The 15,439-nt window shown below is 37.4% G+C and overlaps 2 protein-coding genes across 2 annotated transcripts in view; one reads left to right on the top strand and one right to left on the bottom strand.

The window, feature by feature from the left end:
* The window catches only part of rps19 (ribosomal protein S19), a 236,409-nt gene extending 231,654 nt beyond the window's left edge, over window positions 1–4,755 (bottom strand). The window contains exon 1 of the mRNA XM_079893626.1: window positions 4,751–4,755. The gene's annotated coding sequence lies outside the window, so the exon portion shown is untranslated. The remainder of the gene's footprint in view (window positions 1–4,750) is intronic.
* Window positions 557–14,567, top strand: ywhabl (tyrosine 3-monooxygenase/tryptophan 5-monooxygenase activation protein, beta polypeptide like). Its single transcript, XM_079893624.1, has 6 exons — window positions 557–1,064; window positions 3,025–3,330; window positions 8,746–8,869; window positions 12,365–12,528; window positions 12,656–12,751; window positions 13,484–14,567. The coding sequence occupies exons 2-6, from the start codon at window positions 3,037–3,039 to the stop codon at window positions 13,541–13,543; spliced, it is 738 nt and encodes a 245-aa protein (XP_079749750.1). The 5' UTR covers window positions 557–1,064; window positions 3,025–3,036; the 3' UTR covers window positions 13,544–14,567.
* The last annotated feature ends 872 nt before the right edge of the window (window positions 14,568–15,439 follow it).

Below are 15,439 nucleotides of genomic sequence, written 5' to 3'. Positions count from 1 at the left end.
GCAACCAAACAGTTGTGGCGCACCATTGACTTCCATAGCATGTTTTAGTAATATTCCATAAGTCAATTGTGCCCCCACAACTGTTTGGTATGCCGACATTCTTCAAACTATCGGTTACACTTTACAATAAGGTTCATTAGTTAACATTAGTTAATGCATTAACTAACATGAACAAACAATGAGCAATACATTTGTTACTGTATTTATTCATCTTTGTTAATGTTAGTTAATAAAAATACAGCAGTTCATTTTATGTTCATGTTAGTTCATGGTGCATTCATTAATGTTAACAGATACAACCTTTGATTTTAATAATATATTAGTATATTGAAATTCATATTATCTAAGATTAATAAATTCTGTAGAAGTGCAGTTCATTCTTAGTTCATGTTAACCAAGGTAGTTAACTAATGTTACCAAAATATCTTCTTTTGTGTTCAGCAAACGAAAGAAATTCATTCAGGTTTGCAACAACCTGCGGGTCAGTAGATTATGACAACATTTTTATTTTTGGGTGAACCATCCCTTTAAAGCACTGAATTATGTGAGTGCTCTCATAACACAAAATGGCAGATGCAAAGCAACGATCATATTTGCCATTCATAAGCCAACCAACCATCTTATTCAAGTGCACACTTGTAAACAGGGGTAAAACTGACACATCGCGATACAACGCCGCTAGAATAATATATTTTACGTTCTTTTGGGAGTTACACGTCACATTATAATGACGGAACATAACCTAGACTGACAGATCTTGGGTGGTATAATTGATAGAAAGGGAAAGGCTGAGGACATGTGATGAGGCGAGCGAGGGAAGGAAAAGTGGAGGGAAAATGGTGCACCACAGAATCACGAACTGGCTCTCGTGCAATCACAGACAACTTGAAGTCAGCCGTCGCCTTGGTTACCTTTGACGTCACATGGCCCAGCCTTGTCTCGGCTCCTGGGGCTGGTCTGATTGGAGGGAAACCCCGTGGATTAGCCCGAGCGCCCGTGAGAATCAGCTGTGAGCCGCGGTTAGCTTAGCTCCGACAGGACCATCGTTATTCCCCGACACTCAGGTAAGAGAATATGCTAGATCGGCATACATGCCAGGCATGTTAGTTCTGGTTTTATTGTTTTATTATTCGCGATGAGAAATTACATTTAAATGGCGATGGACGATGCAATACACCGGACTGTGTAGCTGAGGATGCTAACGTGCTGAAGATGAACAATAAGCCTTCGCTTGGCAGATCTAGGCCGCCCCTTTTTGTTTCTTCCTCTTGGTGTGGTCGAGCTTACAGTTACAATTCATCGCTAAAATCACACGTTTTATGTTTGATATCCTAATGCGATCATCAGTAACAGTTTGCTTTGTGCGTCCTTGTGTAAAATACTGTTTCGGTGCATTTTTTATGCTGAAACAAGCCGAAGCCTTTCACGTGTCTGAGATATCTAACGTTATTCTGACATTATTAATTCAGTCGGCTGTACTTGGTCCTGTCATGTTAACACATGTAATGTATTCAAAAAGTATACTGATTTATCTTCGACTATTTCGGGTAATTTGGTTGATAATATCAGGCGAGCTTTCTTAGCATGCATTGGTAATCGAGAGACCCGCCTGACAAACAGCGCCGTCCATTTGCTTTATCAGTCTTACCTCCATATATAGATTGTTCAAATCATTAAAACGCATTGGCTGTTTCTTGACATTAGAAATAGTAGCGGGTTTCTGCTGTGAGTTTAGTCGGCCATGGAAATGGGCAGGGCAGATCAGACTTGCCTTCATCATATGGCTTAGCCAACAAGCTAGCTTGGTTTTATCATGAAGGCAGCGATAATTGATGTTACTATGACACATTAGCTTGATACATTTGCCATACTGGGCACTTGAATGGGGAATTGGTGTTGCTTGTGTGCATTTCACAATGATATAGACGTAATAAAGTCGCGAACCTCTAGTATGGTGTTGCTGGTAAAGCTTTGTGTGGTCAGCGACGTATATTTCGGTCCTTCGCAACTTCGAAAGGGATAGTTAACCCTAAATTGTCATTATACATTTAACTTTGTTTCAAAACTGTTTCCTTTTCTTTTCGTGGAACATTAGTCAGAATGTGACAGAATGACAGCTTCAGTCGCCATTGACGAACATCGCATGGGGCTGTCTTTCTGCCAAGCATCTCTTTTCTGTGTTTCAGGGAATAATGGAAGTCGTATGGGTTTGGCACGGTATGATGTGTAGTAAATGATGACAGAATGTTCATGTTTTGGGGGTGATTTATCCCTTTAAGACACAATATGTAAAGCGCATGAATGGGTAACTATGGGAACTGGGCGTGGTTGTCGAGATCAGCACATCCGCATATTTCTTCGCAGTGTAATGCGACCCTGGAGGGCAAATACTTATGGCCTAACTTTTTTTTTTAAAGCTGTGTACAAGAATGCCACTTATTTGTCTTTGAATGTTAGCAAAATGCTTTGTGGTTCAAGTCTAAAAGCTACAAATGTATTGTAGGTTTGACATGTTGTATAATGAATGAAACGTATTGTGTTATACAACATCAGCAATTGATTAAATATATGCACGCATGGTCAGTAGTAGCATCAGCAGCCTTTGGGTGTCCTGTGTTGCCTGTGCCAAACTAATTGATTCACACTGCTGTTGATTTTTTCAGCACTTCCGCAAGGGTGATACTAGTCCGCTTGTCCAGATTATTTAGTTTCTATTTTCAGTGGATTTAGCATCTAACCAATAATCGGTCAGAGGACACCACTTAAGCATCCAAAAGAAGGCTAATCAAGCAAAGAGTTTAAATATTACAGTGCATAGATTAATGTTCTTTTGGATTATTCTTATTGATTATTATTAAGATGTTTAAGTTAATTTAGTACAGTAGAATTGATTTAGTTAAAAGCAGCATTTAGTCACATGTCTCTTGTTTTTGTGTAACTCTAAACCTTTGGGGTGGAGTTGTAATTTACCTAAAATAATTCAGATTGGGTGTCTGATTGAACTCTGTAACTATTTCTCTTCAGCACTGAGCAGCCATGGACAAGAGCGAGCTAGTGCAAAAAGCCAAGCTGGCCGAGCAGGCAGAGCGATATGATGACATGGCAGCCGCTATGAAGGCTGTCACTGAGGGTGACATTGAACTGTCCAACGAGGAACGCAACCTGCTATCGGTGGCTTACAAGAATGTGGTGGGTGCCCGCCGTTCCTCTTGGAGGGTGGTCTCCAGCATCGAGCAGAAGACGGAGGGCAGCGATAAAAAGCAGCAAATGGTCAAGGAATATCGGGAAAAGATCGAGAAGGAGTTGAAGGAGATCTGCAATGACGTACTGGTAAGAATCTTACAACTGGGATAATCCCAATCTTTTGGATTGCATATCTTGCATTCTAACCCAGGGATACACACTATACACGCCTTTGCTCTTGTCCTCGTTTCTTTATTCCAAGTAAGTGTTGGTGGGTAATATAGGTTGATAATCCTGCTTGTGTTAATTACTCATCATGAGCAAGGCCCTATTTCAGCCAAGCCTATTAGTCCAGGCCTGATCTCATTTGTTCTAGCGCATGCACAGGTGTCCTTTCCCTGGGATAGTTATTGTAGCCCTCCTTGGATGATGACAGATTTAAGGGGTCAGAGTCTATTTAACCTCAGTTTCAGTCTTCAGCCTGTAGTTTAATATAAATTTGACTCTACAGAATTAACATTGCATGAGGTTTCTGTATCCTTGCCTTACATTGTGCGGAATGTATTTCAGTTTTAGTTTTACTTAAAAACAACACTTTTTTTTATCCGGAATGTATCCTTGTGTCATTTAAGAAAAAGTAGCGGTCAAAAAAAGCTAGTGTGTTTTCCTTGATACAGGCTCTAGCTGGTCCAATGCCTGTAAACCAGTATACTTTTAATTGGATGTCCTTCACAGATAGCAAGCTCACAAAAAAAGCTGTAATGTTAGAATTTTGGGTGAAATGTTTCTCTAAATTTTGTCATTGTGAATCCTTGTTGACAGTCCATTTTCTGTAATGCAGTGGATTTCAGAGTAAAACACTTATGTTCAATGTGAACAAAATGTATATTAAGAAATTGATTATGAAAAGTTGTAATTTTCATCCCAAAATGGAGCCAGACTTGATGAATTGAGTAGGGAAGTGGCTAAATATCTATTGATCAGTGGGTTAACTTTAATAAATAGCCCACATCCTACGTGATGAAAGTCGTTTCAGAGGTATTAACTAGTTGTTACATTTTTAAGATTTTTTTTTTGAAGAATTTACATACGGATATGGTTTGATTCACCTCTAAAAGAAAACAGCTTTGTATAACTAAAATATTACTCATAAATAATACATTAAAATATAAATGCCATAAAAAGGTTAGTAAAACAATAGTAACTAATATATAGGCTATATATTTATAGCTCACCTGTTTTTTTTGGCAGTAGTACCAATTGAACCAGTGACAAAGCAGTGAGTTGTGAAAGAATTTGTTACTAGTACATTACAGAAGACATACTTTTAAAGTCCACTTCAGCTCAGTAAGCCATAAGACAAGTCCCCTGAGTAACATACTAATTCTAAGGATTCGGCCAAAGTGAGAGAGGCAGCTAATTTACTTTAGCAGCTGCTTGGGTGGGAGAGACGAGGCTATGTAATGAGATGTGGGAAGTGAAGAGGCCTCCAGAGAACATGAGGACGGCTGAACTCTGCAGTGTGGCTGTGGACCAAACATGGGCACAGTGGATGCTTGACTACAGCTGCTTGTAGATGTATGGACTTTTTGTTTGGACAATATTTGTTTTCTTAATCTTTCTTCATCACCAGTTCTTGGTGAAGATGAGAGAAAATCAAAGGAGAATAAGGGTTTTGGCCAAGCTACCTGATGTGTTAGAGCTGAAGGGAGAGAATGAATTAACTTTGTGTGGACATAGCTTGAAAGTGGCTGAAGGCCACAGGGCTCTGTGTTACCATACAGGTTGAGTCACCTCTAATCCCATAATGACAACAGCTGAGCTCTTGTTTTTGGGCCACTGACCCATAGCTCTCCACGTTACAGCCAAATGGACTTTACCTTCACTGTTTTTGCATTTAGGAGAATGAAACGAGACTATGATGTCATGTGAATTCCTGCGTATTATGTAACCTAATGTTGCATTTTACACCATGTCCTAACCAAGCATGATGGGACAAGATTTAAGTGCCAAATGGTGTGGTTGTTTTTTCACGCTAAAAGCATGCTGTACAATGCAAAGCCAATCAGAAAAGTACATGAACGTGTACCTCTGTTTCACACTTACAGTGCACACCACATGACTTCTTCCATGAGTTTTCTCAAGATGACCGTTTTTATGTGGAATGAGGAATTTGTTATATAATGTTCAATGTTTCTGAATATACTCATTCAGTCCTTTGTTTCCATGTTTAATATAGGCTACTTTTTGATCCAATAGAAACGAAGTGACTGACAAAATGTAGTCTCTTTGTGTCGCACATCAATTCACGTAATTCAGCTGAACGTGCGACCATAGTTGGCTAACGATGCTTTTGGGAAACGCACTCCTGATTAGGTCTCCTGAATCCATCTTGAGCATTTCAGAGAAGTTGCTATTGCATGTGCAGATGTAACGAGTAGAGGTTGACCGATTGATAGGTTTTGCCGATTAATTGGCACCGATAACCAATTGCTGGAACAATTAGTTATCGGCAAAAATCCATGCCCATAGTTTCTGTTGGACTGGTCGAGAAGGGTCCACTGTCATTATACAGTACAAGAGCCGTTTCTACAGGTGAGTTTGAGTTTGTTTTGAAGATGGCCATCATTAAGCATGACTGTTTAGATTTGTATGAACTGGTAACACTTTGTAACACATAGTCCATTTGTAACATTAAAAGTTTTTTTTGTTATAAAGTTCAACACTATTTTATTTGGAATGTAATGTTTGTTTTCATATAGTATCCATTTTAAAAACTATCAGTCGATTATCGTTATCGGTAGGGATGCACTGTTTCAAAGCCGAAATAAAAAATTACTTGCGGGGCGCAATTTATTTTTGGCTCATATTATTTTCGGCCATTTTCATGCAATTTTTGGCAGCCGAAATTTCTGTGGCTACCTAGTTATCTGTAAAATCCACTATCTGTCGACTTCTAGTTGTGAGGGCTAAATTGTTCAAATTGTTTAATTATTGCTCTTCAGCTAGAGCTACACAATTAATCAAAATAAAACCAAAATCACAATATGGCTTAGAGTGATTACCAAGTCGCAAAGTCTTCTAGTCTTCTCTTCTTAATTAAGTAGTACATGCGCTGCATGTTTCAGGGTGAAGCGCGGCACTGTGTTCTTACTTGCGAACAGCTCATGATCTGCCAGTGTTTGCAGCATCTCAGAGCGGCTTGGTTCGCAGGAAATGCTGCTTCACACAAACTCCATCTTTGCATGTGTTCTGAGTTTGGGTCACTTTAGCATGCATTTGAGAATGGAATGCGTGTCAAGCACCCTTTTGTTTTCAGTCAAAATAAAAAAATTATAGTTTAATGTTTGCAAATAAGAAATGAATACTTAGGCCGCTTGTCCACCAAAGTGTTTTTAGCCAGCTGAAAACGTTAGGCGCTTGAGCGTTTTGGCAGCGCAACGCTTTTTTTCAGTTGAGACGCTTTGCATGCTATGATACGGAATATCCACGGAAGTGCTACTAGTATCTCATTTCACAGATGGTTTGTTTCTGTATTGTTTCTATATAAAAATGTTGATACAATGTAAAGTATTTGCTCTGGCTTTTGTTTTAAATTATTTAGTTCAGTAATAATTATGCTTGTTGTTGTCATCTGACGTTGTACAAGCAGAATGTGGCGGTTGGTTGATGTGGTATTTGTCCCGCCCCTCCTCCACTCTGGACGGCTGGGTAAAAACTGACCTTGATGAGTGCTGAGTTTTACCAAATTAGTTGAACATTCTTCAACTTTTGACTACCGTTAAAACCCCCCTGTCTCAGCGCTTCATCGTGATATAGACGCTCAGCACCTCCTGCCGTTTTTAAAAACGCGGCGCTCCCATTGAATATAATTGGAAAGATACGCTAGATGCGGGAAAAAATGCTTTGGTGGACACATGGCATTAATAAATAGCCATATAGTAATAGTAAAAACTAAAATGTTTTTATTACAAAAATAAACAATGTATATTATTATTATTATGATTTTTTTTTTTATGTGTGTGAAATTTTTAAAATCAATCTGTGAAATCAGAAATTTTCCCATCATAGCATGCATCTTCAGCTCCTTCTTTATCTCCTTTCAGGAACTGTTGGTCTGTTCTTTTGCATTTTGTGTAGTACATTAGGAAATTATTTGCTCTTGTCTGACATAGTTTAGGTGCAGTTACATTTATCATTGTTCAGCGAATTTTAGTGGGCGAACTCCGGTCAGTTCAATAGGAATCCATGCAATTGGGAATTTCGACTGTGAAATATTTCCACTTGCAGATTTCTCAACATGAGACACGGGACAACATGCGGATTCAGAAAGCTACTTGGTTAAGTGACTTCTGTGTGAGCTGTGCTTTATACATCACTACTCTATTGACAGTGGACCCTTTTGCCTTCAAAATATTGCTGAAATGACGCCAATGTGAGCACACCTTCGAAAGATTTACATTTGTGTCATTTAATATGGTGGAGGATGTGAGTGGCAGTTGGAAGACTAATCACTTCATCACTGTTTAGTGTCTACACATCAAATAAAAAAATGAAACCGCTCTCCTGACACAAGCCACTGTGATCTCCCATCCTTATGTCTCGGCTTGAAAAAGATTATGGGTTAGTGGTTATTCAAACCCTCAACTGGGTATGTGTCAGGATAAAGAGCTACATAATACAACGATGCTATGCATTGCTCCCCACCATTGAAAGCACAAGTAGGTCATTGGTTCATCAGTGACATGTGACTTAAGGTTAAATGATTAATTTGAGTTGGAATGTCTGAACGGTTCTTTTGGTTCTTTTGCACCTAAAGAGTCCTGTCGTTTTGACATTTGATGCAAACAAGGTCACAGAACACTGAGATCCTTAACCATATGCCTCTCTGAACAGTATTCATAAGAATGACCTTGACAGAATCAATCGAATCCAATAAGACTCCCTTCATCATTAAGGTGGTTTGTTAGGGCACCATTGGAGAGTTTATGGAGTTTATGTATTGCAGTGTTGACCCTGTGGTTCTGTTCAGGGTGGCAACAATCAGGCCAGTCGTGCTGCAAACAAGCCCAGCAAGCTCAATGACCTAGTTCCACAAGCACTAGCTCACATGGTGTAGTCAATTTTCCCATTCTCCCCTTCCCCCCCTCCCTGCAATAGAAAGTCTCAGAAGCATCTGTGAAACTGCAGTCCTGCCACAAGCCGTCAGGCGTCTGTCACTCCTGAAATCTATCCAAGTTTGTTGTTTTAAAAGGCTTAGAATGCAGATTTTCTAGAAACCACATTATTGGGACTACATGATAATTTACTGAAAATGGCATCCCGGTGCTGGACACATTTTGCGACGAGAGGGCCTCTGGGCACCTGGGCCTCTTTTTGCAACAGCGTGTCGTCAAACGAGTTTTGCAGAACTCTTATCTTATCAGTTCATTTCTTTACTACTGTTGACTTTTGTTCTACTCAGGACAACTTCCCCCTTTCCTTCATACACACTGATAACAGGACGTGAAACCGTTTGACAAACCGCTAATATAGTTTTTCTCCTTTGTCTGTGTGTCATAGGTTCTTCTGGACAAGTATCTCATCCCCAAGGCGACCCCAGCTGAAAGTAAAGTCTTCTATCTGAAAATGAAAGGCGATTACTTTCGCTACTTAGCGGAGGTGGCTCTGGGAGAGGAGAAAAACTGTAAGCCATTCTGTTAAGTCTGTCCTTAATTTTGCAAGGATAGTTCACCAAAAAGTCATTATTTGCTTACCTAGATTCCGTTTCAAATCTTAATGACTGACTTTTTTCTGTGGAACACAAAAAATATCTTGAGAGATATTTTTTAATCCATACAGTGAAAGTCAATGGGGTCCAGTGGATGTGGACTTAATTGACTTTCGTTGAATGGGCAAAAACAAATATATTATTTTGTGTCCTTAAATTGTCTTTTAAAATTGAAGTTCTGCAGTGAATTTAGTCTATTTAAATTACTAGGTGGGAAAGCACCCCTTATATCTTTAAACCCTGTGAACAATGCAAGATTATGTTAGCTAGTTAGTCATGTAGGCATTTGAACAATATGCTGCATGGCTCTCAAAGCTGCGGTAGTGACTAGTCTCCACCACATGCCAATGTACATACTAACTTCTGCTAAAAATGTAGCGTTTCCGCAAACTGTTGACACGAAGCCAAGCTGGAGAGGAAGTAAGGGGGTGGAAATCTCTGAAGAGGATCTGTTTTTGGGGGCCATTCATAAACTTTGGCTCCCACAGTGAATAATTCAGTAGTAAATGTAACAAATTTAGCCTCAAAATGAAAGTAAAGTGTTTTACTTTGTTACAAAATATAGTATTTTAATTAAATGCTGTTCTTTTGAACTTTCTTATTATCCATGATACCTGAAAAAAATGTATCCCATTTTTGACAAAAATATTAAGCGTCACAACTGTTTTCAATGTATTATTTTAATATAACAATAATAATAAGAAGAAATGTTTCTTGAGCACCAAATCAGCATATTAGATTTTGAAGGATCATGTGACTCTGAAGACAGTAGTAATGATGCAAAAAATATATATATATTAGTTATATAAATTGTATATATATTTAACAATATTACTATTTTACTGTACTGATCAAGTAAATGCAGCCTTGGTGAGAAAGAGACTAAATTAAAAAAAATGTTTAAAAGGTACTGACCTCAAACTTTTGAATGGTAGTGTTGGTTAATCTTACTGACCCCAATTTTTTTTGATAGTTGTACAGTAATTACCAGACATAGAGTTATCTTACTATGTTCACAGGCTGGTTCTATTTAGAGGAGATTCTATATAAACCTTAAAATGGTTTGCTCGCCATTGTCTGTCTTGGTAGAGTCAGAAAGGAACAGGCCTGCAGTGTGCATAACAGGAAGACTCTTGCTGCTGCCTTCCTGTGCCAGGAGGTTGACAAACTCTCAGAGCGTAGGATTCACTTATGGGAAAGAGAGAGAGAGAAAATAAAATAAAAGGAGGGTCTTTAGGTCTACGAGGGAAATGGTTAGCAGTCTGATTTCCTTCCTTCATTGGAACAGGTGCAGACATGTGAATCCACCCACCTTACTGAATGAATGCGAGCCCATGTGTGGGTGGGTGGAGCTCCAGCGCTGCTTCACAGCTTGTCACATTCCTGTTCCATCTGAAGAAGGCAAAGGAATATAATTCCCTTTTTTGAATCGGTTGTTTAGAAGTCTCAGTGACACCATCTAATACAGATCCTTAGTACTCACCAATAACATAAAGTTAACACTAATTAAAAGTTTTGAGTGAGATTAACTGAAAGTTGGCAGATTGCAAAATTATTTCTGGTATGATTTAAATAAGGTAAATAATAAATTAATTTTAAACGGTATCCCTGGTTGGATGATCGGAATAGCTAACAAATGACTGTTAGAATATTGCATCTTTTTATTTTTTAATTTTAAAAGTCCTTAGTGCAAGCTTTGTAAAACACTATCCCCCAGTTTAACAGACACGGTTTAAGCTTAGTTCCGGACTAAAATGCATGTTTGAATTGAAAGCAACTTGCTCTGACATGTCTTAAGTCAGTGCCATTGTTTTGTCTCAAAATGCATGTTTTTTTTCTAAGGCACGTTTATAAAAACTACTTAAATGTCCTAATTAAACTAAAGCCTAATCCTGGGTTAGTCTAAGCCCTGTCTGTGAAACCATGCCTACTGTACTTTTAATCATAATAACTTCAAAGTTTGTGCTTTAACGCCCCCTAGTGGAAAATGTTAATGTAAAATGTCATTTCACTGGATTAGGGCAGAAAGTGTTGTCAATGTTGTCTGAAAACAGAGTCCTGCTCAGGTGAACTGCTAATATTTGATGAAACGGGTGGAATAATATTTAAAGGAGTTGCGTTTACTCCCGGTCGCAGACTGACAACATTATTAAACAGCATTGTGACATCCAGTGAGAAGCGGTTCAATTCGACACACCTCTCTGTTACAAACCACGAATCACTCAATGATTTAACTGGTTTAAAGTCAGATGAAACAGCCTCAACATCCCCAACATGACTGATGAGGAAAACAGACCATGAATGTACTGTAGTAATTTACCATGGTTTGTGCAGAAATTTGGAATATTTATAGTAATTTATATTGCATTAGATTTATTAGGTGGGTAGGAATATATAATTCATTGTGTGTAGTTTTTACCTGTGTTTAGGCATTTTTTTATACAGTTGTAGTGAGTGAGTAGCCATGCATGGTTTTACTTGTGGTTACCAAGTCTCACTGTCAGAATATTTTCATTTAAGCCTATAATAATTATAAATAAAATAATACTTGCCAATAGCCATGATCTTGTATAATTCATTTATTTGTACAAAGCTGTAAATAAGTTATTTATTATGGTCTTATAAATCTGCCATTCCACATTTCCAAGTAAATACAATACTTTTTCTTTAGGTTTACTTTAGCTTATTTATTGATACTGTTATGTTTCAATAAATAAGCTAAACCCACCGGCCCTCCTCAACTTTTCGATTTAGTAATCCGGCCCTCGGTTAAAGCTAATTGAATAGCCCTGCTGTAGGCTATATAATCTATTCACAATTTTAATAAAAAGTTTTATTTTTCGTGCTGGTAATTTCAGGAGAGACAACCACATTTAAATGCAGTTAATCCTCTAAAATATCCCTTATATGACAGTAAAGGCTCATATTTGGCTATATGCGTCTGTATAGCCTATTGTGTGATTTGTTCAAAAGTGGCAATATGGGCAGATTGTTCACATGTAGGCCTTGGCAAAAGTTTTGTATTGTTTACACGATGGATGCACGTTAAATGCTGCTGTCAGATAACGGGTTGGACGTTCTGTACTGCGAGTGCGGGCCGGGTTCACCAAACAGGACTATGATTGAAATACTGTTTTTCTCCTGTTGCAATATAACATTATAAAATTACAATATAATTATTATATTAATTATTTATCTATTAATTAAACAATATCACAACAATTTTCCAAAATCAAACATTTATTAAATCTGCATGATTGCAAATAAAAATTTTTTTTAGATACTAACATTGCAGACACAATATTGCCAGTTAAGCTGTTTATTCTTTAAGCTTAAACTAATTGTTTTTTAATGATCAAATCCTGAATGCATGCAATTACATAAATATATTTTTCCTCTTTGTATCTCCAGCTATCATTGCCAATTCACAGGAGGCCTACAGGGATGCCTTTGAAATCAGCAAGGCAGAGATGCAGCCCACACACCCCATTCGTCTGGGCCTTGCGCTCAATTTCTCCGTATTTTACTACGAGATTCTCAACTCGCCCGAGCAGGCCTGTAAGCTTGCCAAAACGGTAAGGTTAACACCCACACGCATGCAGGCGAATGAGCCAAATATTAGTGTTACCCACAATTATATTATGAATACATAATATACTCATATATTACTCATCTTGTTTCTGGTTGATCTTTTTCTCCTAGGCTTTTGATGAGGCCATTGCAGAGCTCGATTCACTGAATGAAGAATCATACAAAGACAGCACATTGATCATGCAGCTACTGCGGGACAACTTGACAGTGAGTTTTATTTTTAGTAGCAGGTTAAAGAAAAAATATTTCATGTTAATTGCGATTAATCGTGCAGCCCTAATACATATACACACACATACATATATATATATATATATATATATTTTACAGAAGTAAAATGTGTGTTTAAATATATCAGAGGTTTTATATATATATATTAAATATCTGATATATTTATACAGATGTTTCACTTCTGTATATATATTAGGGCTGTACAATTTTATTTATATGTGGGTGTGTGTTATGTAAAGTACATATACTTAGCTGCCACAATAATGTAAATGTCTCTTATGTTTATTAGTTTAAAAAAAAAAAAAAAAAAAAAAAAATTAAATCGCATCAATATTTGCTATTTTATTTTAAAGGGATAGTATAAAAACAAATTTAGCTTAAGACTTAAAATAAGACTGTAAAAAAATGTGAGAACAAGTTTAGCTTAAGATAATAAATAAATGTAAAAAATAATAAATATTTGATGACAAAGTACACATTTACTCATTTGTACATGTTATACATGTTTGCACTAGATATGAATTTATTATTGTAGCAAGTTGCTAAAATCATTATTAATTTTATTTTATATCATTCATTTAATATTTTTTTATTGACAACTCAGTTTATATGTAAGTGTTTTGGCATTCAGCCTTTTTTGACATAACACTCTTAATAGAAGCAGGTTTTTAGGTGTTCATGACTAACTAGTCTCCTCTTATTTTTCAGCTGTGGACTTCAGATAACCAGGGCGACGGCGAAGACACCGAGGAGGGCCGGGAAAACTGAGTCTCACTCTGTCCGTCCTTCCCCTGTTATTCACCTGCCATCGTTCCAGCTCACCATCAACACTGAGACCACCTCATCGTCGACTTCTGTCTCTTTTAGTTCTTTTACTCTCGCGCCTTCCTTGCTTTCTTCCTTCCATGCCATTGTGGGGGTTTTTTCTAAGGATTTGTGTAATGGGAGGTGGGTGGGATGGGTTAAATAGGGGGCGGGTGGGCGTCGGGATGCGGTTGGGGCAGGGGGCTGGGAGGGGGATGAGTTTCGTCTGCTGTTAACCTTGTTTTCTCCTTGGTGAGCTCTAGGTTTTCGCATTAGCGTGGAAGAATGTGGGTGAGGGCAAGTTCTCAGCTCATGCAAAGTTGCAAGTCAAACCCTTTTGTTATTCGTATACTGTATGTAAATCTCCGTCAAGGAGTGTGTATTTGTCATGGTCATTATGTACACCTGCGATTTAGCATCTGCATTATAAACAGCCCTTGTCTTCGAGTAGAGGTGGGGATAGCAGTGCTAGTCTTTAGCTAGGAAAGAAGCAACGGCAGCGTCACACGTCAAATAGTGAGCTGCTCGCTCGCGCGTCATGTAAAATGATGGGCAAAAAAAAAAGGTTACATTCCATTTATTGTCACTTTCAAGTTTCTTATTCCAGGCATTTGGTGCCCGGCAAATGGCATTTACTTATTATTCCCTGTTAATTACGAGGTATAGAGGACCCTAAGAACAAAGAGCACATAAGCTTGATACTGTTACTGTATGACTGTTCAAGCAGCGCAGTAGGAAATACTAGTGTGATTTAAATTTTCCAATAATGGTTTTTGTTTTTCCTTTTTCCATTCATTTCTTTTGATACTTGCCTAATTTGCATGTGGCTATGAAGTAGTTAATGTGGGGAGGAAAGGGAGTACTGTTGGGCTGGCTAGCTTTGTGTCATGTCTCTGGAATTTTCATACAGAACACCCAAGCATAAATGTTATTTGGAGGGAAAATATGTAATTTCATGTAAGTGGATAAAAAAAATAATTTAACACAATGTTTTTACTCTGGTGTTTTTTTTTTTTCTGGTCATATTCTGATTTGTAAAATCGTGTAAATTCAGAGGAATGCTTTTTTGGCATGCTAAAATCAAAATTTAACCTAAAAATAATCAGGCCAAATGGTTTAAGAAATGCAGTTACTTGCCATACTGTTGTTTAAAAGTTTGGGGTCCGCAAGATTTTAATTTTAAATAACATTTTGATTCAGCAAGGATGCATTAAATTGATCAAAAAATTGTCTTTTACTTAAATCCTGGTGGGAAATAACGATGGAAATGATGGTTTCACAAAAATATAAATGAGCACAATTATTTCCAACACTGATAATAATAAGAAATCAGCATATTAGAATGATTTCTGAATGATCATGTGACACTGAAGACTGGAGAAATGATGCTGAAAATTCATATGCTTTGCATCACATGAATAAATGACATTTTAAGATATATATCGAAATATATGAATATATAATAGAAAACTTATTTTAAATTATAATAATGAACAATATTACTGTATTTTTGATCAAATAAATGTGGCTTTCTTGAAAATCTTCTCACCCACCCCAAAGTTTTGAAAGGTATGTGTGCGCATATATAATAAAGTAAGCAAAAGCACCAAAAAAAAGAGGTGAAACAAGATGCTTTGAGATCATCAGATTTCATTTCCTTTGTCCAAGACAATTCAGAGACCCAAGGCATAAAAGATTTGTGCAACAATATATTAGTGTATTGAAACTTAATTCCATTTAGAAAATCTACACCCTCTTAAAAGGAAAATATCAGCAAACAAGTATTCTGTTACACACCAGTTTCTGAAGAACAGGTTCTAACCAAAGCAATAAAGTTACTGACCATTGCTTGCAGATTTT

This window comes from Squalius cephalus (assembly GCF_949319135.1).
Source record: "Squalius cephalus genome assembly, chromosome: 15".
NCBI lineage: Eukaryota > Metazoa > Chordata > Actinopteri > Cypriniformes > Leuciscidae > Squalius > Squalius cephalus.
This window is presented reverse-complemented; position numbering and strand designations above follow the sequence as displayed.